The sequence below is a fragment of the Stegodyphus dumicola genome, chromosome 3, assembly GCF_044657685.1.
Source record: "Stegodyphus dumicola isolate Sdum_Otavi_A_Nest chromosome 3, ASM4465768v1".
Lineage (NCBI taxonomy): Eukaryota > Metazoa > Arthropoda > Arachnida > Araneae > Eresidae > Stegodyphus > Stegodyphus dumicola.
Window position 1 is genome coordinate 14,528,717 of NC_140770.1, and position 24,095 is coordinate 14,552,811.

General features: G+C 32.3%; 1 protein-coding gene across 3 annotated transcripts in view; it reads left to right on the forward strand.

Annotated features, from left to right (window-relative positions):
- The window catches only part of LOC118188850 (GTP-binding protein Di-Ras2-like), a 548,874-nt gene extending 527,090 nt beyond the window's left edge, over positions 1-21,784 (forward strand). For all 3 annotated transcript variants that reach the window (XM_085812591.1, XM_085812590.1, XM_085812592.1), the window contains one exon: positions 9,685-21,784. In XM_085812591.1, the coding sequence (XP_085668717.1) occupies positions 9,685-9,957 (273 nt within the window). In that variant the 3' untranslated portion in view covers positions 9,958-21,784. The remainder of the gene's footprint in view (positions 1-9,684) is intronic.
- The last annotated feature ends 2,311 nt before the right edge of the window (positions 21,785-24,095 follow it).

The window sequence follows — 24,095 nt, forward strand, 5'->3', positions numbered from 1 at the left end:
CTCGAGCCCACCAGCGGCCGAGCGGTAAAATCGCTGAACACTGGTAGTTCCGTCCGAGGTTCGAATCCCGCGAAGGCGCTGGCTCTATGGGCGTTTTCGTGGTTTTTCCCATGTGTAACGTGTAGACGAGCCAGTTCCCCTTAGAAAGTCCTCCACGAAGGCATCCCTCCCCTTAGGCAGATAGTCCTAGTGTGCTTTGCCTTATTCTCAATACACCAAATGTTCTCGAAACGTGTGTGTATGGGGAAATGGGAAGAAAAAAAAGGTTTTCGGTGTAATATAAAAAAATTCCGAAAGCCTTTCAGACTTTTTTTTTGGTTACCTTAATTTTGTTTTAATAAATTAAAATTTAAATTACAAAAAAAAAATCTGAAAGGTTTCGGATTTTAAATTACTTCTAAACGGGCATTTGTTTAACGTTTTGTTTGTTACCTTTATTTATTAACTATCCTGTTCTTTGCATTTAAAACATAAAACTCAGTTCAATAGCAATATCGCAAAATAATTTTAAAATGAGCCTATCTTTAGAATTTCCGATACACAGTTTCGCGTGCTGGAGATAAAAAGGTCCCCCCCGTAGAGTGTTGCCATTGCTCGATTTGAAATCGTGGAGTTTGTTAATCAAAAATTCATTAAAGTTTTACAAAGTATGAAATCGATAATAAAACCAATTCTAAATTTGCTTTTCCACATGCCCATATTCGTAGGAGGATTAGGTCATTCAAAATTCGATTTCTCTGTGTACCGTTGTTTTATCACAGTGCGAGAAATTGACATACATTTATGCAGATTTTTCATTCTTTAATTTCTTCAAATATAATGCAGGACACTAATAACATTGGGTGGCAACAGTTTGGAAAATGAAACGGACATTTATAGTGATTCAACGCAAAATCGCAAAACGAAAACAATAGTCCTTCTGGGGCAAAGCCCCTCTGGACTAATAAGAAATTATAAACTTTAGGAAAATTTCACCTTTTTAGGCTTGTGTACTTTAAAATAAAATAAGAACACAAGCATATTTCTGTCACAACATTCGTGGAAGGAGAATTCAGATTCCTTACAAGTACTATTATTTCCTTCTAAATGTTTTTAAAAAATAAAAATGAATGTTAGCGGGGTTTGTTTTAAGTCTTAAACACCGACTATTCCAGGTTAGTTAAAAATGTTATTTCAATATGCAAGCATTTTCAGGTTAACGTATTCACGGTGTTTGGAATTTGGTGCATTTTAGAGAACTCTAAGATAAATGGAATCCATTAGTTATTTCGCTATGAGTCAGGTGGTGCTCCTTGGTAATGAAGATAAACGACGGTTAAATTATCAAGGACAAGTTTCCTCGTGAAGACGTTTAGGAAGGTAAGCTGAAACTCAGTGCTTTGGGATTTACAGAAAGGATAAAATTGCAACCGAAATTAACTTTAGATCTCGCGAAGGAAAATAAATAAGAATAGAATAAATAGGAATTAACAGAATAATTGCAATATATTCTTTTTATATTGAATTTCGCTGTAATTGCCTATTTTGAAAATTTTTATGAAAATGAAATTTATAGTTTCAAGCAAATTTTTAACTGTGAACCAGCAATAGTTATCCTGTTGGTCAAAGTAACTATTTTGATGCATTCATACGAATACATGAAATGTAAAATTGTTTCTGAAATTCTTATGGTAGGATCAGGACTGATTAATATAAGTATTTTCTAACAGTACCGTTGCTAGTATGTAGTGTCACTAGGTTTTTTTTTTTATGCTGGAGACTTGAGAAATGAGCAATGCCCTCGTCGGACTCGAATCTAGACCTCTCGAATACGCGTCGAGTGTGCTTACCTTTACTCTACGGAGGCACGTTGGAAAGAGGAGGAAACTAGCATAATATGTTCTTCCTTTTAAAGAGCAATTGGGTATTAGAGGACCCAATCGCCAAATCCTGATGGTAACAAATTATTATCGACCACATTTTAGTTCGGGCGCCAGTGTGGAGTCGTTATGTTTTTTTATGCTGGAGAGGTGAAAAATATGGAATGCCGTCACCGAGATTCGAACCTGGACCTCTCGAATTCATGCTGAGTATGTTTCCAGTTGCACAGCGAAGGCATGACGAAAGGGGGGGGGAGAAAATACCTTATATACTCTGAACTTTGCGCCACAGTGCGTCCGGTCTGGACACACCTAAAAATTTCCTTCTGTACGCACAGAAAAATTGAAGGAAAAAGGATTTATAGGTAACTCTTAACCTTCTTCATTTATAGTAGATGGCAGCTCAACACAAACCAGTGCATATATTTTAGCCATGGTTAGTTTTTTAAGACCCTCATTTTTCAGAGAAATCTTAGGGCATAAAAGGAATTGTTTGAAAAGAAATTTCAGTGTTATATTTTTGGCTGTAAGCTAACATCCTTATTCTATATTAGTTTTAAATTTTTACTTTGAAATCTTGCCTAAAATCAAACGGCGAACCCTAGGTGTGCTCAGACTGGGCTCACCGATCATCTAGGGCAACTGAGAGTCTGTATTCTTTGTTTCTCTACATCTCATCGGTCGGTTCACTGACAACAATGCTCGTTTCGGCACTCTTTTCGAAGCTCTATTCAATCAGTGTGCCACCTTGGGCACACCCGCAGAATTAAAACGATAAGTGCTATCTTCACAAAATGTTACTTGTGTACTCCTCTAGGCCTAATTAGACTGCCAACTTTTTTTTTTTATCAAAACTCCAACTTTAAAAGATAGCGTGCCGGAAAGGGTTAAAGGGCGAGGGCGACTGGGGATAAGAGGACCCAGTCACCAAATCCTGTTGACGAATTATTGTCACCAGCTTTTAGGTCGGGCGTCATTTGCAGATTCATTGAGATTTTTTTGAAGTCAGAAAACTGAAGAAATCCTCAATGTCCTCGCCGAGACTGGAACCTGATCCTTTCGAATACGCGCCGAGTGTGCTACCGTTATGCCACGAATGCAGGAAGGAGGGAGAGAATACCTTATAAGAACACTAAGAATCTTGAACAATGTAAGATATAGAAAAAGACACATGAGAAAAAGAATATGTTTTTATATGTGAGAACCCTCTTAAAGTTTTCATAAAACTAATTACTGGCTCATTATAGATAACTCTATCCTTTCAGAATAAAATGAGACTTGTTTGTAGGTATTTGAGTTTGTTGGTTGTAATTACTTGTTCAAAGTGGTACAAGCTAGAATTTGTCTTACCGATATAAGCAATGCCTCATGAGAATATGTATATGCTGGAAAAGAAAATTACGTATGTTTGTCTAATAAATTGGGAGCAGTGTTTTTAACAAATGAGATTGCTATACTTTTGCTTTGTGTAATTCCCATCTGTATTTCAGTTAACTGAGACTCAAAACCAGATTTTGATTAAAGCGTGCAAGCGAACGAAAAAATTTAGAAAATTTATTTATTTTCAAGCATTTGTCTACTCTGTTACGTTCTTTGTTTTTTCATACTGTTGAATTTTCTATTCTGTTTCTTCTTTCAATGCACAGACATAGAGCTTAGAATACATGTTAATACTGTTATTACGCTTCTATTGCCTTTGCTAAAATTTAAGTTTCAAATGCAGTTAAATGTGATATGAACTTTAAAAGCATTTGAACATTAAAAGCATGTGATAGAAACTTTAAAAGAAAATTACACTTCTTTTATTTATGGAATACGATAAATTGGGGGGATTTTTAATGATAAGCAAAACATAATTGAATTTTTACTTGTACTTTGACTGATTTAATGAAAACACATCTGCATCCTTTGCGAATGAGTAACTAAAGCAACACAAATTAATTAGGTCTCGCATACTTAAACAAAACCGAAACTTGGAAAAAAGGGCTGGATAAAATAAAACAATATATTTCTGCATTGAAGCGTCTGTCTTTTTCCCGCGTCATGCCTTCTTCTGGGCTTAGGAGTGGCCAGGGCTGAATAGATATGTGCCCGCCTTCGGATAAAAGAAAAATTAATGTAAATCTTAAAAAAAAAAAAAAAAAAAAAAAATTTGCCAGCTTTCAGATTTTACATTACACCCATAGGATCGTTTTTCTAACGTATTGTGTGTAGTCTTTACTCATTAAGCATCGGGTTATACCTTTACTAACCTTTATTGTTTCATAAGAATAAATTGAGTTTAATTAAAAAAATTTAAATTTAAATACATATTTAATTAAATATTCTTTGCGCCATTTCTGCAAGAAATGAAATTTACATTTAAACAAATTTAAATTCTTAACAAATACGTATAAAAGTAAAAAGGTAAAAAAGCAAATTTAAATGCTAAAAAAAGGAAAAAAGCCAAAATAATTTAAAATAATTTTAAAATATGCAAACATGTAAAAGATTTAATTCTCGAACTAATCTACAATATCATTTAAATTCAGAAGCATAAGCAAATCAAGTGCAAAATCTATCCATAAAAATAAATCTATAAATTAAAATTAATTTAAACAATTTTTTTAAAAAATGCATATGTGAATGATCGTAGAGTAGGCAGGAGACAGACTTACCAAGGGGAAGTTGCCTCCAAACCTAACTCTCCAATTATTCAATTCGTGTTTCGTCATTCATACAGGCAAGGGTAAAAGTCAAAACCAAAAGTAATTCCAATAAAGTGGTACCCTTAGAAATTAACATTTAAGTATTAACATTTAAGAATTAAAGTTCAAAAAGGAAAATACTAATTAAGTCTTTTGAGAAACAAGCAAGTATAGTCAAGAATTAAACTTTTTCTTAAAATTTTTTTTTAATAAAATAATAAAAAAAAAATCTAGAAACCAATGTATTTTAGAAATCCTTGTCTACAGAACTTCCCCCTACACGAATATGCATATCAATAAAAAGAAACTATAAAAGAACTATACATAATCCAACAAACCAATAAGAAATAAAAAAAAAAAAAAAGAAACAAAAAGAACTAATTCACAATTTTTAAAAATAAATATATATTTAAAAATATAATTTCGTATTTAGAAAATACTTAGATACTACATGTAGATTTATTTTCATGGATAGATTTTGCACTTGATTTGCTTATGCTTCTGAATTTAAATGATATTGTAGATTAGTTCGAGAATTAAATCTTCTACATGTTTGCATATTTTTAAATTATTTTAAATTATTTTGGCTTTTTTCCTTTTTTTTAGAATTTAAATTTGCTTTTTTACCTTTTTACTTTTATACGTATTTGTTAAGAATTTAAATTCGTTTAAATTTACTAACCTTTACTTATTAAGCATCGGGGGCTAGCCAAGCGCACGTTTCGCTGTTATTTCGCGATCACTCTAGTAAGCCTCTTGGCCTTATCAGTTTAGTATCAGGCCTGTTAGATTTTTGTGAGTCCATCCCTTAGGTATAATTTTGAAGTGCGTTCTTGCATTCTTTTATTTTTTCAGATTTTGATTTATATTATAGTCTACGTTTAGTTACCACCGCAAGTGAACGGTGTTTTTGTAATGCAGGAAGTCTGTGCCTTTCTGGTAAATGAGTTTGATTTAATAAAGGCTTTTTTTTTTGCACCCTTCTTCTGTGCTGGTATTTAATTCACACTTGTGCGAGAATTCGCCAGGTTCATTGTAGGATCTAAATTAGTGTATGTGGAATAGTAGAGATAGACTTTTACACAATGACATCATCATTGAGGTTTCGTATCAGTTGGGACGGCAAGTTGGACAGCCCAATAGTTTTATCCAAATGGAGGTTCGCTTTCAGCAATGCTGGAATGAGATGATAACTACACGCGACCTGTATGTCTCCATGTCCGCCGGTATAGTTCCGTGTATTCGCGCTGGACGTGCCCAGTACCTGAACCTCTATTCATTTGTAGTTTCTCTTGTAATAAATTATCCTTTCGTTTTGATTTTGCAATCATTCACTAACGTAATGATGCAGTCACATATATAAAAACATTTCTTTCAATTATGACAACTCTTTCTTGGTGAACAAATTTTCAAGGCAAAAAGTGTACATCCATTCAAGAATCGCAAGGGCAGAATCTCTGTATTTAAATGCAAATTGGCTATGTTTTTTAATGTTATTGAAGAACCAAAACCAAGTTAAAGATGTCTCTCAGAAGAAGTCTGATACCTGCTACGTAACAATATTCACTGTAAGAAGTGATGTGGACTGTTTTTGGACGAAGTTTTTTATTTAAGGGCAACCTGTCGGGGAATTATATGATTTCATGCGGAAATTGACTAACTGTTTTGCATTAATTGCAAGTTTTAGGGATTAAAGCCTCCCAGACGGTATAGCGGTTAGGGCACCCGACTGCGCTAGCAGGGAGCCGGTTTCAAGAGAGGACATGGTTGTAACTGTCTGTCCCTACACAAGTGACAAGTGACGGAGGACGTGGGCACTGTCCCTTTACTTTAATGGTTAATCAGTACAGCACTACGTCCGCCATTATTCAGAGCCGCCGATGGGGTTCGCTGCCGTCCAACTGCCCGGGTACCAGTGTTTGTTGATATATGAGAAAAATATAAGTACATGGCCATACAGGGTCTTTTGTAACATGCTACTTTTACAATACGTTACGTTAGTAATGATTCAGTTATAATACATTTAAAAACTAATTTTGTAGTAGTGAAGTATATATTGCGATACTGATTTAAACAAGTCCTACATTACCAATTATACAATTTCAATACATTACAATACTAATTATGCAGTACACATAGAATTTACAGTGTATGTAACGAAACTGAATAATAGAAACATTACCCATTATACAATTATTATACATTACAATACTAATTATGCAGTGCACACTTAGACTTTACAGTGTATGTTACGAAACTGAATAATAGAAACATTACCCTTCACAGGAGGCAAAGGTGTCCCATCTATTAGGTGCCCCCAGAAAAAAATGACTACCACTTCTGCCTCAGTTTGTGGCCAAGCCGAAGTCGGCTGAGAGCCTACCATTGGAAAAAAAGTTTAGGGTTTAGAAAGTCAACTGTTTTAACCGAAAAGAGATGCCATTAATCTACGTTGGATGAATATGGTAGCAACGATGCTTTCAATATGTATACCATGTTTTCTCATCCTAACGTGGAGTGCAATGAAATGTTTAGTAACTGCATTTGGTTCAATCGAATTATTCCGGGAAAATTCGCACGCAACATTGGCTATCAAACAGGAATGTTTGATCATTCTTATACAATGTTTTTTAGATAAAGCTTTTGTTACTTTTTATCAGAAATATACAAGTGGATTTTAAATTCAGAGCAAAAGCTTTAGTCGCTTAAAATTTTAATTATTTTCCTTTTCTGTAAGCTTTTAAATAAAATTTCTAAAATATCTCTTGAAACAATATTTTATTAAAATCATTCCTACCTTTCCCAGGATGTGTCGTATGTACGTAGGTTGTTTTTTTTCAACCTCCGATCGCACAGTATGATGGCCAGGTATGCGGCAGGTGGTTGGTGTACGTAGTAGGCGACTGCGCATCTCCCCCTCCACACGCTGTGTCACTGGCGTATTCAACACGCCATTTTGTGTTGAGTTGCAGTCACATAAACATGGCTGTCGCTATTGATTCGCCCGCCAAGTGTGAATTGCTAGCTGTTATTCGTTTCTTGCAGGCAGAAGGGAACAGTGCAGCGGAAACTCATCGAAGAATGAGTCGAGTGTATGGAAATAGCTTTATGAGTGATGGCGTTGTTCGTGAATGGTGTCGAAACTTTAACGATGGCCGAACTAATGTGCATGCTGAAGGGGGTCAAGGACGCAAGTCTGTCGCTACAGACGATATTGTTCAACGAGTTGACCAAGCGGTTAAGCAAAATCGAAGGTTCACCATAAGTGAATTATCGATGAAATTTCCGGAAGTTTCAAGATCTTCCCTGTACTCTATCGTTACTGAACAGTTGCGCTACAGAAATGTTTGCGCTCGCTGGGTCTCACAGATGTTGACTGACGACCACAAAACTCGCGGAATGGTTGCAGCGTTTGAGTTTCTTGACCGTTACAATACTGACGGAGAAGAGTTTTTGAAATCCATTGTGACAGGTGATGAGACATGGGTTCAATATGACACGTCCGAAACGAACCGACAATCACAACTATGGATGCACACAAATTCTCCAAAGAGACCCACAAAATTCAAACGAACCTTTAACAACCGTTAGGTTATGGCAACTGTTTTTTGGGACCAAAAAGGTGTGTTGCTTGTGGAGTTTATGCAGCCTGGAACAACAATTAATGCAGATTCATATTGTGAAACTTTGCGACGCTTACGGAGAGCTATTCAAAACAAACGAAGAGGCATGCTGACTTCTGGAATTGTTCTGATCCACGACAATGCCCGTCCTCACAGCGCTCGTGTAACCCAACGGCTCCTTCAGCAAATTCAATGGGACATTTTCGAACATCCACCATATATTTCCGACCTAGCGCCGAGTGACTTTCATCTGTTCCCTGAACTGAAGCAGTGGCTTGGCGGGAAGCGCTTCCAAAATGACATTAAGATGAAAGAAACCGTCACAAACAACTCACTTCCAATCATTGGCGGGGACATTTTATGAAGAGGGTATTGGAAAGCGTGTTCACAGATATGACAAATGCCTCAATCGTCAAATGACAAATGCCTCAATTGTCAAAGTGATTATGTAGAGAAATAACCTGTATTGTACGGTGTCCGCCGAAAACATCGCAGACGAAAACGTCGCGGAGAAAACAACGCAAGGCGAAAACGTCGTGCTACAAAACATCGTGGGAGAAAACATCGCAAAGAGAAGTTCTAAAACATCGTAGTACAAAACATCGTTGTCCAAAATATAGCGGTTCAAAAACTTCGCAGTTTAAAAACATCGTCGTCGAAAATATCGTGGTAAAAAATAAAGTATCTGCAAATCATCGCATGACGATAACATCGCAGACATGCTTTTTTTCAGGTTTTAATAATTGTAAATGGATATTCATATAATGATTTGTGACGTAAGAAGGAAACTTAGGCATAGAAAATTAAATGCAACTTATAGATTATACTTTTCATGAAAAATTACTAGTAAAAACTTTATAAAAATGATTTATTAAGGGCCTTTGTTAGTTAACTATGTCGGTTTAAAATTCTATTAAGTGCTATAAGTTGCATTAATTTTCTATTCTTAAGTTTCCTTTTTATTTTCTCAGCAAAAATTTAGTAATTAATAAAAAATATGCAAGTAAAAAATTATCCTTCTTTCCATCTTGCGCTCAAAAATCATTATGGGAATATCCATTTACAGTTATTAAAGCATGTCTGAAAAAAGCATGTCTACGATGTTATCGTCATGCGATGATTTGTAGATACTTTATTTTTTACCACGATATTTTCGACTACGATGTTTTTAAACTGCGAAGTTTTTGAACCGCTTTGTTTTCGACGACGATGTTTTGTACCACGATGTTTTAGAACTGCGATGTTTTTTTTTTTGCGATGTTTTCTCCCACGATGTTTTGTAGCACGACGCTTTCGCCTTGCGTTGTTTTCTCCGCGACGTTTTCGTCTGCGATGTTTTTGCCGCGATGTTTTCGGCTGTAACCGTATTGTACATTTCTTTTGGTAATAAAATCTTTGTTGTACATTCACCCGTCTTTTCTTTATAGCCCATTGGAGGTTGGAAAAAAGTAGCCCTCGTATATCTGTGCATTGGTGTAATAAATGAAAATAAAAAATTCTTTCTTATACTTACAGGGATCATTAGAAGGAATTCCAATGATGCTTGTGGGTAACAAGAGCGACGAAGAAGAAGCAAGGGAAGTCAGCTACCAAGATGGTATGGCTCAAGCGCATAAATGGAATTGCAATTTCATGGAAACATCAGCAAAGAACAACACGAACGTCAAAGAAATGTTTCAAGAGCTGCTGAATATGGAAAAGTCCCGAAACGTCAGTCTACAGAGCGAACGTAGGACTCTTGCGCAGTTTAGGAAAGATAATCTGAAAGGAAAGTGTCTAGTTATGTAAATTTGGAGAACAGTGTAGAAGATACTACCATATTAGCTGTAAAGGATCACATTAGGAACATTCTCGAGTTTAAAATTATGAATAAATTTTACAGGACTCTACGAGACAGAGAAGATTCATCTGAGAAAATCATTCTGGTATATTCAATGAAGTGATTATTTAAACTCGAAATTAGCCTGTTTGATGCACTTAATTTAAATTTGTGTATTCTATTTGTGTAAAATAGCTTACGCATAAATTTAATTTTCCCAATTTATTTTTATAGGAAACTTAACTCAAAAATACTTAGCGAATTGTCGGAAACGATCTTGGAATAAAATATTTGAGATAATTAAAAAAAACAATGTTTACATTAAAACATTTAAGCATGACTTAAGCAAAGGAAATTTATTGTATGCTGTATCTGTTTCAGACCAAAATTTAATGAATCTGAATTTCCCCTGAGAGATATTCCAAAAAAATATGACTTTAATTCTGTATAAATCGCTTTATGATATTTTAATATTAAAGAAATGCAGTTAATTTTTTTCTAAATGCGTGCGAACTTTTCCATCTGAAAAGAAATATTTTTATTATAATTTTGGTTTAAGTAAAATGTTTGGAAAAATGCGTCGATAATATGCATGTCTTTATCCATTTAAATGAAATTAATTAAAAAATAATTGCTTCAAAGTCTATTTTCAACGCTTTAATAAAATATACAACCTTTGTAAAGAAAAATTCTATTCTAGAAATATTTATTTGATTTAACCTATTTTTCTCTTTAAATTAATTTCTAGTTAATATTGCGTAAGCTAATGACTCACCTGAAGATTTTAATTTGTTTTCAAATTTATTTTATTTTGAGAAATTTTGTGCATTCTTAAAAATTTTGTACGATTTAAGGAGCTTCCTTATTGCTTAAAGCATTCTGTCAACTGAAGTTACTATCGCCAAAATGCATCTTAAATTTAATTTCGGATTACTTTTTAATCGTCTGCATGTCATGATTGTCTTTATAAGTTTATAAGATTTTTTTTTTCATTTGGTATTTATTACCTCATTATTTAGAATATTCCGTTTGCTTATTTTTTTAATGATATAAATATCATCTTAATGAATGGAAGATTGTAAAAAAAGGAGAAAATAAGTAATTGCACAAATCTTGTAAATTAATTATTTCGAAACACACTCTCACAAACAGATTCAAAATGTCCTACATACGTTAATCTAATGCAGGTATTGTATTTTGTTTCGATAATTCTTAACTAAATGAGCGGACTGTATAAAAAAGAACAAAAACAACTTTATTAATGTTAATTACAACTAAAATTCTACAGCATACTTCGACTTGTTTCCTGAGCCGAATCCAGTGGCTAAGTGAACGTTTTCTCTTCACTACAATAGGTGGCGCTGTATTCTAATTTAACAGATATATTTACGATATCTGCGTTATAGAATCATATAAAGATATGCAATTGAACGCCGGATATAAAATAATTCCTTTCTTTGTTTAATATCTGTAAATTAATTCACAATTTATCTAAATTAACTTTTGCTAATTCATTTCATAATGCAAGTTTATATCATTGAAAAAAATCCTGTAAAATTTTTATATTAGATATAAATCTCAAATCGAATGTTGACTGCAGGCTTTAAAAGACTGTAAAATTAAAAGGGTTTTCTTCGGTTATTTAATGAGATTTTTAACTTTTTTAACTGAAACTTTATCTTAAGGAATTTTAATCTTTATCTTTAAGTAACATGAGAAAAATATTAAACTATTAAGCAAATTTATTTATAATTACTCGAGTTTCTTATTATATATAGATAGGAGTAAAATTTTTCAATGCTTTTTTTTAAGAAATAAGGTTTTCATGATGTTTTTTATAGTTTGATCATTCGAATTAGTAATATGTATTTATTAACTAAATATTTGTAAGAGATAGTCCTAGAGTTTTGAAGTTTAGTGCAAACCAAATCTTTGAGCTTCTAAATTCCTTGACTAAGTCTATTTTAATAAAAAAAATTTCTATGGTAATTCAGGTATAATGTTTAACTAAGATTTTATCCTTAATATAAATTTTGATATACACGATGTAATTAAATTTTTATAAAGGCTTGTGAGTAAAGGAGTACAAGCGGAGTGAAAATTTAGACACATTTTCAAGCAAGTATAAATATTGAGCTGAAATTATTATCAGAAAGGAATGCTTCTGTCTTCATGAATACTGCCCTTATATGAATATCCAATTCAAGATCGCTGTTGAATTGTAAGTGTGTAATGTCTATGAGGTACTTTGGAATTATCACGTCCACCTGTAAACTCTCGCGAAAATACGCAAATCCTTTGGTGTCATCATAATGAAAAGCAATTTCCATAATAAACATTCTAAACACATTAAATTTATCAAATAATAATAAAAAAGTAAGTCTGAAAAATAATTTAATTTGAAAGTTTTCAGATTTTAAATTACCCCCCAAAGGGGCGTTTTTTAACGTTTTGTGTGTTAACTTTATTTATTAAATATCATGTTCTTTGCACTTAAAGCATAAAATTCAGTTTAACAACAGTGTCGCAAAATAATTTTAAAATGAGCATATCTTTAGAATTTCCGATATACAGTTCCGCGCTGGAGATAAAAAAGATTTTTTTCCCCAATAGAGTGTTGCCATTTCTGTATTTTAAATCGTTGAGCTCGTTAATGAAAAATTCGTTAAACTTTACAAATATGAAATAGATAATAGAAGAAATTCCAAATTTCAAATTTGGGCTTTCAGATACCCATATTGGCAGTAGGATTACTTCATTCAAAATTGGATGGCTCTAGGTACCGTTGTTTTATCACAATGCGAGAAACATACACACATTTATGCAGATTATTCATTATTTAATTCCTTCAAATATAATATAGGGCGCTAGTATTCGGTGGCAACGATTTGAAAAATGATACAGCCTTTTAAAGTTTTCAACGCAAAATCGAAAAACAAAACAATAGTCCTTCAGGGGCAAAGCCCCCTTGGACTAATACTACGTAATAAAAAGTGTAATAAAAAAAATCAAAGCAAAGTAAAAGACCTGTATTTTTTATAATTACACATTGAATTTTTCTTGAATCTAACCATGGGATACGGGATAATCCCAAAGTACCGACTATGATTTATCAAAAATTGAACTGTTTTTAATTTATTGGAATCTGTGAATTTTAAACTGTATTCGTATTATGCAAAATTAATTAAATGGGTATCTGGAGATTGTCCATAACTTATGACGTTTTATTATGTAGTAAAACCTGTTAATTATATAACACGGGACCTTTTTCTTATACATGTTTTGATAGCGAATAAAAGCAGGTGCTAATTTCAAGTTTATATTCCAAAACACTAAATATTACGCGAGGCATTATTGGTGCATGAAATAAAATGGACTTGAACTCAGAGTAATATAATTTTTTTAGCTGATAAAGAGACCACCGTTAGTGTGTAGGTATAGACAATATATTTTTTTAGCTTCAGGTACATTAGATACGTTTAGGTGCGGCATTTCACAAAACATATCGTGAAAAAAGATTCGTGAAATTTTCTAAATGTGTAATGACTGTTCATGATCTCTTAATTATCAAATACAATAAAACCAATTTTTAATGTAAAGAATCTAAATGTTCTTCGAATATCGACATATATTTCTTTCATGTAATGGAGCAAGAATTTCCAAACAGCAATGCTTTACTTAGTGATGCCATGCAGACATCTGTGATCGACAATTGAAAGTTAAAATAATATAGAATGAATAAACACAGGAATTTAATCTGTTCAGGCATTTACAGAAGACTAAACAATTTAAACTTTTGTCTACTAGAGTGGACATGATGCAACAAAGGGTTAAATCTAAATGCTACAGCATTCAATCTCTTTTTCATAATAAAAATAAAAATGTTTAGAAAAGGATTAGAAGTTCGTGAAATTTATTATACTTAGTCATATTTTTCATACTGAACATCAAAACAAGAACAATAAAAATAGGTTTTACTGTGCATCAAAGTAAGTAATATTTCGAAATAGGTATATAGTTTCATATATCTAAAATATAAATTATCAGACTTTGAACATATCGTTTCTTGTTTAAGGAAATGTGAATCTTTGCTTTATTGAAAGTGTCTAACTATCTTCAAAGTAAATTTGATATAAAAAATAAAAAAAAAAGTTTTAAACAACTTAAGTGCTGAATAGAAAATGCATGTTATATAGCAGAAGTCGGCAAACCATAATTTGAATAGAAACGTAAGTGTAATATAGAGTAATAAGTGTAATAATAGTGTTAAAAGTAAAAGTAAGTTTAAAGTAAAAATAGGTAAAAGTAAAAGTGTTTTAACATCTTTTGAAAAAGAAATGAAACTGAATTATTGCAATGCTAAGGGAAACGTTCGTTATTGTTTTTCTTACTGAATTCAAGAAATAGTTACAGTGAATTTACTCGTATTTATACTGGTTTATTATGGGATAAGCAAAATTTCCTTTGCGGAAAATAATATTTTTTGAAAATGGGGCCAAACTTTAACATTCATTTTAGGGGTAAAAATCGCCAAATAATTAACAGTGCATGAAAATCTGTTAGAAGTAGTCGTCCCTCAGTGCAGGTTTGTAAGGAAAGACGGTTGATAACTATGTACTGTTACAGATCTGAATGAAGATACGACTTTTTATGTGTACAAATATATGATCATATGGTTTATGATTTATTTATTTAACATTTAGATAGCATTTAAAAATCTAATAGACTGATCTCTCCATTCTTTTTTACTTCCTTGTACGAGGTAAAGAAAATATTTTATTTGCGAAAATTTCCGGGTATCATATTTCAACGAAAATACCTATTTTGACCGCTATCGAATGCAATTTAACAATGTTTTTGCGTGACATCTGTACGCAATGTCAGAATAAAGGACTCTTTTTCCCAAAACGGGTTGCGAAAAGGATATAAAATGAATTCAAAAGAGATTTTGTTGTGACGTCTATACGTACGTACGTACGTATGTATGAATATATCTTCATAACTCAAAAACGAGTAGCCTCAGAATGTTGCAATTTTGTATATAGAAGTGCTGCAACATGTACGCGTGCACCTACCTTTTTTGGTTGCAATCGGCCACACCATATATATATATATATATATATTGTTTCATAAGAATAAATTGAATTTAATTAAAAAAATTAAATTTGAAGACAAATTTAATTCAATATTCTTTGCGCCATTGCTGCAAGGAATGAAATTTAAATTTAAACAAATTTAAGTTTTAACAAACACGCATAAACGTAAAAAAGCAAATTTATTAGTTAATCTGCATGTAATAGTTGTGGAACAGCAATTTGAAAGTTATCAACAATTATCAACAATTTGAAAGTTGTTTAAGTTTTTTTTAACCATAACAACCATATTTGTTTACATTTGAAATTTAGCAGAGTAGTGAATTAAGTCAGCTTCTGCATCTTTAGTGTCTTGGGACTAAAAGGAAACGTTTAGTTTTGTGCACCGAGAAATCTGCCTTCTTGCCCGCTGACCGATTGCTTGTTTTTGCATAGAAACTCTAATTTTAACTGTAAAAATTGTTTTTTAAAATTATTTTAACTGTATGTGGTGTTCTATATTTTTCTATACTTTTCAATTTTTAATAAAGCTATTTTGAGGTTTTATGTATGAGGCCTTGCTGCGAAGTGAGAACTGGATTAATTGAATGAGAAATATATCTAATGAAATTCGAGGAAATAAATTTAAATGAAAAGCAGCAAAAAATGCGTGTACCTTAATATTCTGTGCAAGGAAGTCATGTAGTGTATACATCAGATTTTATTCTGATAAATCAGAATAAGCAGTTGTATTTTAAAATTGAGCAAAAGCTTTCGAAAGGTCAAAGCTAACGAGCAAAAGCTAAAGATCGGTTTTATTTGATAATATTTTATAGCACTGGGAATAAAAATAACTTATTCAAATTACATTACTGAAGGCAATTATAACAAATATTTACTTAATATACATTTGACTAAACGTTGATCCTCTCAATGAATAGGACGTTACATTTTAACCCTTTCCGGCACGCTACCTTTTAAAGTTGGAGTTTTGATTTAAAAAAAAAAAAAGGTATAGGCCTAGAGGAGTATACAAGTAAAATTTTGTGAAGATAGCACTTATCTTTTAATTCTGTGGGTGCGCCCAAAATGGGCACACTGATTGAATAGATCTTCGAAAAGAGTGCTGAAACGAGCATTGTTGTCAATGAACTGACCGAAGAGATGCAGAGAAACAAAGAATACAGACTCTTAGTTGTCCTAGATGATCGGTGAGCCCGGTCTGGGCACACCTAAGGTTCGCCGTTTGATTTTAGGCAAGATTTCAAGGTAAACATTTAAAACTAATATAGAATAAGGAGATTACCATACAGCCAAAGAAATAACATAGACATTTCTTTTCAAACAATTCTTTTTATACCCTAAAAAAATCTCGAAGATTTCTTTGAAAAATGAGGGTCTTAAAAAACTAAACATGGCTAAAATATATGGACTGGTTTGTGTTGAGCTGCCACCTACTATAAATAAAGAAGGTTCAGAGTAACCTATAGTAGCGTATAAATCCTTTTTCTTTCAATTTTTCTGTGCGTACAGAAGGAAATTTTTGGGTGTGTCCGGACGGGATACACTGTGCCGCAAAGGGTTAAACGCTTACAAATGTATCCGTCAAATGAAGCATCAAGCAAAAAAAAAATTCTGTAATTTAAAGCTGAAAACATATTAACTCACTTTCATTACAAATGCCTATTAAAGACAAATGTTTACCGACCTCTGCTCTGTAAGCTAAGAAAGAACATATTATTAAAGAAGTGATATTTTGTAGAAACATATATAACTCGCCTAGAAATTTTAAGATACCTTTTTAGCTCTATTTTTATGTGCATGGTTTTTATTTGTAACTGTGTTAAAGCAAGACACTGAACAGAAAAGTGTAGGACATTTAGAATATTAAAAAAAGATAAAGTCACTATCCGAGAGTAATGCATAATGTCAAAATATGTTAAAATGGATGTTGCTTAAATTTTTCATTAGTAAACTACTTGATTTTTATTAGCTGTAATAAACAGTAAAAATGCATTGTGATATAATATTGTGTGACGAAGCTTTTAAGCAAAGAGCCTGTTGCAGCTATTTCAACGATGTGTAACGAGTTATGTTTAAATTCTAGACCGTATGTTTCACTATTTGTTATACTCTGTGTTTTAAAGCGTGATACAAAGTAAAATATATAGCCAGTTTATCGTTGTTAAGCAATAAATGTCGCTTGTAAACCCAGGATATGGTCGATACTTCCTTTTTTCCTTTTAAAATTACGTTTTTGTAATTTTCTTGTATTTTTATTAGCAGAACGTTGATTTTTTAATTTAAACATCGCTTTATGTGCAGAAAATCGAAGGCGTTCTGTGAAACACATACCTCTCTGTATTTTGTGAAAATATAATAATTGATTATTATTTATGCTGTAAAATTGAAATCAAGACTGTTGCAGACATTTGTGTTTTTAAAACAAATCCTAAATATTAATAAAAAAAATATTTACGATGTTACTTAAAATATATTTTCGAAAACATTTTTATCGGTTTAAATTAAAAAACTTTCTTTTCCGTAGAATCGGCAACTTCATTCAGTTAAAATAATAAAAGTATTATTTTTTTATTAATTTTTACTTATTGTTAAAAAGTATCTTAAAAGAAAGAATAAATGTTTTAAATTTTAGACATAATACTATATTCCTAATTTTGTTTAGCTTTTCCCCAAATAATAATAAATCAAACGAATTAAAAGTATTGATTTTTCATAACATATAGTGAAAAACTCCTGGGAAACAAAATATGAGTAGTGTTGCCACTGGTTTCTACTATCTTCGAACAATAAATAAAATTGCCAAGATAATTAAATAATTATAATAAAATATTAATATTATGCTAGAAAACAGAAAAATAAAAATGCAAAATTCAATTTTTAGTAATAAAGAATTTTAATACTTTCAAGCCGATAATGCTAAATTGCACAAATAGGCTTTAGAACTTAACGTTTTTCACTAATACTTTCAGAGATAAATTGCTATTTGTGTAACCTAATGGAAAATGGCAACAGTAAGAGTTTTAAGAGAAAACGATTTAAAAAGAACTATAACAACTCAACCGTAATTCGAGATTCAGTGGAATTTCGCATGGACATTATTTTTCCACCTCTCTCAAGGTAAATTTATTTTTCTTAATTCTGGCATGTAATTCTTTTATGTAGCATTTGTGTTTTAATTAAATTTACTTTTTAAATGTGCAAATTTTATTTTCCTATTTAAATTTTGTCAGTTACTTCCAATTTTCAGCTAGCCGTTAAAAGAACGCTATATATCTTGTTACTATACAATAAACATATTATATTTACTATAGTTGCTATTATTTTTCTAATCTCTTGCTGTTATCCAAAATGTTCTATGAAACCTCGTCATCAGCGGTAATAATTATTAAAAATGAAAACAAAGAAATTAACAAGATTAATTAAAGAACAAGACAATTAACGAACAAGATTATAATTATAAATTAGAGAGTATTTAGATCAGGAGAATAATTTCTATTCATAATAATAATAATTAATGTTTATTTTTAATTACGCTATATGCGTTAGAGAAATTTTTAATGAAACTTTAATCTGATATTTTAAAAAAAGGACATTTTTAATGTTTAATTTAATCTTATGTTTACTTTTCCATGACTAACAGCTATTTCGGAATTTTAATTATATTTTCTTTTGATGTTTTGCTGAATGCACGGAGAACTTTGTAATTTTTTCAACAAATATTTGATATTTTTGACTGCTTTAATAATTTGGTTTTATTTTGCATTGAGTTGCATGGAGTTATTTTTAAAAATAAATTATTTAGTAATAGCACAATACATTGTAAAAAATATTGAATAGCTCTATGATTACAAAGATGGAATAAAAATATCTAACTGAAAGTTCTCAGTAAAAATACAGAGGAAAAAAATATTTGTCTGTATGTAACAAAATGGTTTATTGAATTAAACATTTATGTGAAATATCGATAAATTCTTTAATTTGCAGACGTATGAAACTCTCAGTACTACATAATTACATCCATCTTAATATAAAATAAAATACTCACATCTGGTTTTACTAGATTCAACAAATTTGACAGAAAAATTCGTTTCTTTCTACAACTATTTTTTTCATTAAATTCCAACAATGCTATTTCGATGATTTCCAAATGAATTTGCACCTTAAAAAGAATCCTAACAAAATTATTGTTAGAATTTACATTTTCAACAAAAATGCTTTTCAGGAGGAAATATATTTCTGGTATTTTGATTTAAAAAATATGCATTTTGAACGTTAAATCTTCTTTCATAAAAATTATATCATAAAACTGAATATATTTACTCTCTCTTTTGTTCTGCAAACTCAACAAAAGTTTATCTTTTGTACGTAAAAAAATCCTCGAAGCTTAATTTGATATATTAAAGACAATACAAAAATTAAGTTTGTGATGAAAAAAGGTGTGGTAAAAATAATTTATATTAGTGAGAATAAGGAAGTTTTCATGAAAGCGTATAAAATCTTACCTCACTAGAAATGAAGTGGCAGAAATTTGCCAGAACGATGCAAAGTATAAAATTTAATTATTATACATATACGTAGTTAATTTCTGTATGCTTTTCATTCTTAAATCAGTGATACGTTATTTTCTTTATGAAGGGTAATTTAATTAAGCTATTTTCATATACTTTTATTATGAAAATCATTCATAAAAGAAGATTAGGTTTTGATAGTTTTCATCTCTTTAATTAAACTATAATTTCATTTTTTTTTTTTTTTTTTTTTTTTTTTTTTTTTTAAGATGTGTACACACATCATGTTAAACTTAAAAAAAAAACAAAGAAAATCTTACACTGGCATTGTTTCATAGAAAAGAAGTTTTAATAAAACCAACCAATATTGAACGAATTTTAATTTTTGTCTAATTTTCTCTTTGACATCGCCGCGTGTGTCTTGCATTTGTATTATTACACGTTTATGAAATAAAAGAAGGATTCACATATTGAGAAATCAAATTAAAATACAATTAAATACTTTGGTCTGATTTATTGCAATACAGCTCATGTTTTACAATGGATTTTCACGTCTAGAATCAGGCTCTTATGTTTTACCCATAAAAAAATCATGAACTTTCATCAAACCTTTTCTTCTAGAAACATTCTACCGTGTAACTGTATACTTTCTACCAGATGTGGGTGTAGGTAAATTAATTAAAGCAATTTTACGATCTGCCCCGTTACGCAAAAGTCTTGATTTGAATTATTGTTTTTTGTGATGGTGATAACAAGAGATTGCAGTCTTAATTGAATATCAAAGGTGGCATTACGATTATAATAAGTACGGCTTAACACCAAGAATCATTAATAAGCACGTTTGAAAACAAAAAGATTTTTTCTTTATTGTCAGCAAACTACTACGTTGCGTATTTTTATTTCTAAGTACTATGTACAGGGGATATATGTAAGTAAACGTAGAATGTAATGATGTTCTAAAAAATAAATCTTGTAATGTATTTGATCAATGTTTGCAAGTTTCATTACTCTATACTGAAAGTTTAAAGAATGCAGTTTATTAATGTTTATTGCTTTTTGGATTATGTTGTGGATACTAAGAAAACAAAACTAGTTACACACTCATCATGAGATATTCGTATTAAGTTTATCTGGCTGATTCTGGTTGAGATGAATATAAACTAATACTCAGTATTTTGGAAAGGTACAGGCTGGTTTTGTTTGGTTTATTTGATTATAGCAAAGTTCGCGAGGGTTATTTCTTTAAGAGACGGGATATCTTCGTCGAGCACGTACTAATGGAAACTCTACTCATGTCATTGGCAAAATCACGAAAACCTTCCATGAAGCCAGTCTGTTTGCCTAGAATCGAAGCCAAGCCAAACTAGTAGTGTTCACCAACTTGATCACTGGTGGGCCGTAAACGTATGAGTACTCTTCATTAATATACATGATGAGCTAGAAACTGACATTTTGAAATTTCCAGAAGCAGCCAATCTAACTGATGCGATTACGCAAAGGATTTTACACATTATTAACATTGGGGTGTTATTATACATGGAGTTTCTGTTTGATGATAGTACGCTGCTATTGTTGAAATGTTACTATATTTTCTTCTTTCATAAATCATTTTGAAAAGATAAAGTACCAACCTAATTGCTCTAATACTATATGTAATATATAACTGCATGTAAATATACGTAAGATGTAAAGAACATTATTTAAAATGAAAAGACTGACGTCATCTATTGACTAATATGTAAATGTACATAAGATTTGTAAAAGATGTCATCATTTAAAGGAAGTGATTAAAATGCGTTACTATGACGTAACTATTTACACGTATTATGATTTAATACACGTATTATGATTTAATACGTGCTGCTAATAAAAAACCAAAGAAAATGAGAGACAATGTAAATATTGTTAGAGATTAACATGTGTGGATTTATGTTTAAATGGAAACTAATGTATTGCATGTTACATGTAAGCTCACCGTCAGTGGAAAATTTCTAAGCTTCAATTTTTATTGTTTTAAAAAGTTATTATTCATTATTTTTGTAAGTGTTCTTAAAGGGAAAAAAAGATTTGCTCATTTGTCTGTTTGTTCTGATATTGATAGGTACAAAAAGTCCGTGTATGTACTCAAGAGCAAGTGCCTCTCTGCTTGTATTTTGAGTGTAGCATTAATAAAGTATGAATTAATGAAAACACGTGTTAGTATGTAGTTTATTTGACAAGAGAAACAATTGAAAACGAAATCGCAAGTAAAGAATTAACCATGTATTTCTTTCAACTTTTGTTTTAATATGTAATTTCTACATGTACTAAAATTGAAATATTTGAGATTTTTTTTTTAATTATCACCTTGCTAATAAGAGGGCCTTATTAAGTGATTTCCTATTTTGTTTTCTGACTAACATCTTGAAGTGATTTCCAGTTTCGCCGCCAGTCATTCACCGCACTGAACAACACTCATTGCACTGCATATTCAACTCATTTGTTCTCTATGTAATTAACATACGCTAGTACCTTCATATTTCTTTTTACTTCTTTTACTTCATCAATCCAAATCAATGCAATTTTAAAAATGGGTTAATGAAAAAGATTTGTACTCGAATCTACTAAAATGCAAAAGGCAGACATCCATCAATTACTAATTGAATAAACCTAAGATTTTCGCAAAGAGTGAATAATACTGTTTTTCTTGACTTGATACTTCAATAATACTTCACTTGAAGAAGAATTATTTTTCTCCATACTCGTATACTGCAGCCGTATATTTGCCTATGATTGGCAACAGAAATTTTATTCTCGGTGAAACGTTATTGACGCACTGCGTGTTAGAAAAGTAAGTATACTGCATTTAATTTTATTTATAGGAATTTTAGTTAGTTGGAAGTTTCTAAAACTGGATTATGATAGTTAGATCAGAGTTTCTAATACTGCATTACATGCACCACTAACAGTACATTACATTATTTTTGATGGTACAATTTTTACACAAAAGACTTGAATGGATGTTCAAAATAAATGTAAAATTATGAGAATTTTAATTGGAAAATGGTTTTATGATGGTACATATATTTTTTATTCTTATCTACGCGGTACAAAAATTAAACCATCTGAGAACTTCTGATTTAGACCATTTAATTATCTCTCACCAAGAGCGTCTTCAATAAACGAAACGTCTTCAATAACCTCGACATTGAAAATGCAACACCAAGAAGGGAGTAATCAGAAAGTGATGAAATTTCGAAAAAAGGCAGAGACAGCAAAAAGTAATAAGGGATCTTTATTTCAAAATGCACCTATATAAAATTTGAAATTAGTCAGAAAACAGAGCGAGAACGCCGTCGGCTCAGTAGGATGTATGACCACCGCGGACAGCGATGCACAAAGAAACACGTCTAGGCATAGAGTCAATAAGTGTGCGGGTGGTGTCTTGAGGGATAGCTCTCCACCCTCTTTCAACCATTTGCCACAGTTCGTCTTCTGAACGAGGCAGGGGCAGACTCTGCAAACGGCGTCCAATCACATCCCACACATGTTCGATTGGTGACAGGTCAGGAGAGTACGGTGGCCAGGGAAGCATCTGTATACCTTGCAGAGCATGTTGGCAGGTGCGAGCATTGTGTGGTCCGGCGTTATCCTACTGAAAAATTGCATTAGGCAGCTCCTGAAGGTAGGGGATTGGCACCGGCCGCAGTGCATTATCCAAGTATCGTTGAGCCGTCATAGTGCTCTGAATACGAACTAGAGGTGACCTGGAATCGTAGGCAATAGCGCCCCAAACCATTATGCCACTTTGTCGCGTGGTTGGGCGTTCCACAGTTATTGCCGGATTAGATCTGTATCCACGTCGACGCCACACACGCATCCGGCGACTGTCACAGGATAAACAGAAGCGTGACTCATCTGAGAACACGACGTTTCTCCATTCTGTCATCCACATCGCTCCAGTCCGACATCATTCTAAACGTTGGCGTCTGTGCTGTGGGTTCAATGCCAGTCTTCTTAACGGACAACCTGAGTGCAGGCCATGTTCAACCAATCGACGGGAAATGGTTCTGGTCGACACGGGAACATCCAGGGTATCGTGCACATGCTGCAGAATCGCGGTACAAGTGACTTGCGGGACCGCGACGCCACAGCTTGTCAGCGGATGCGTCGATCCGCGCGTGATGACGTCACTCTGTTTGCACCTGCGCCCCTCCTTCTTCCCACATTTCCTTGTTCCAACCATGTTCGTCAAAGCCGATGCACCGTGCTCGCATCCATGTGGGTATCAGATGCGATTTGACATTTCCTTTCTTATGTAACGAGTATCAGCCCTCGTGGATCTTTTGGGCAGCAATTATGCATAATAACACATGATACCATGCATCATTTATGCGTAACTGTTGCAAAACCTGTTAAGTACCATCTGGAGAATTTATAAGGTATTTCTCCCACTTCCCTAGCGTCCTTCGTGGTGTAGTGGTTCTGCACACTGGGCCGGTATTTCGAGAGGTCCGTGGTTCG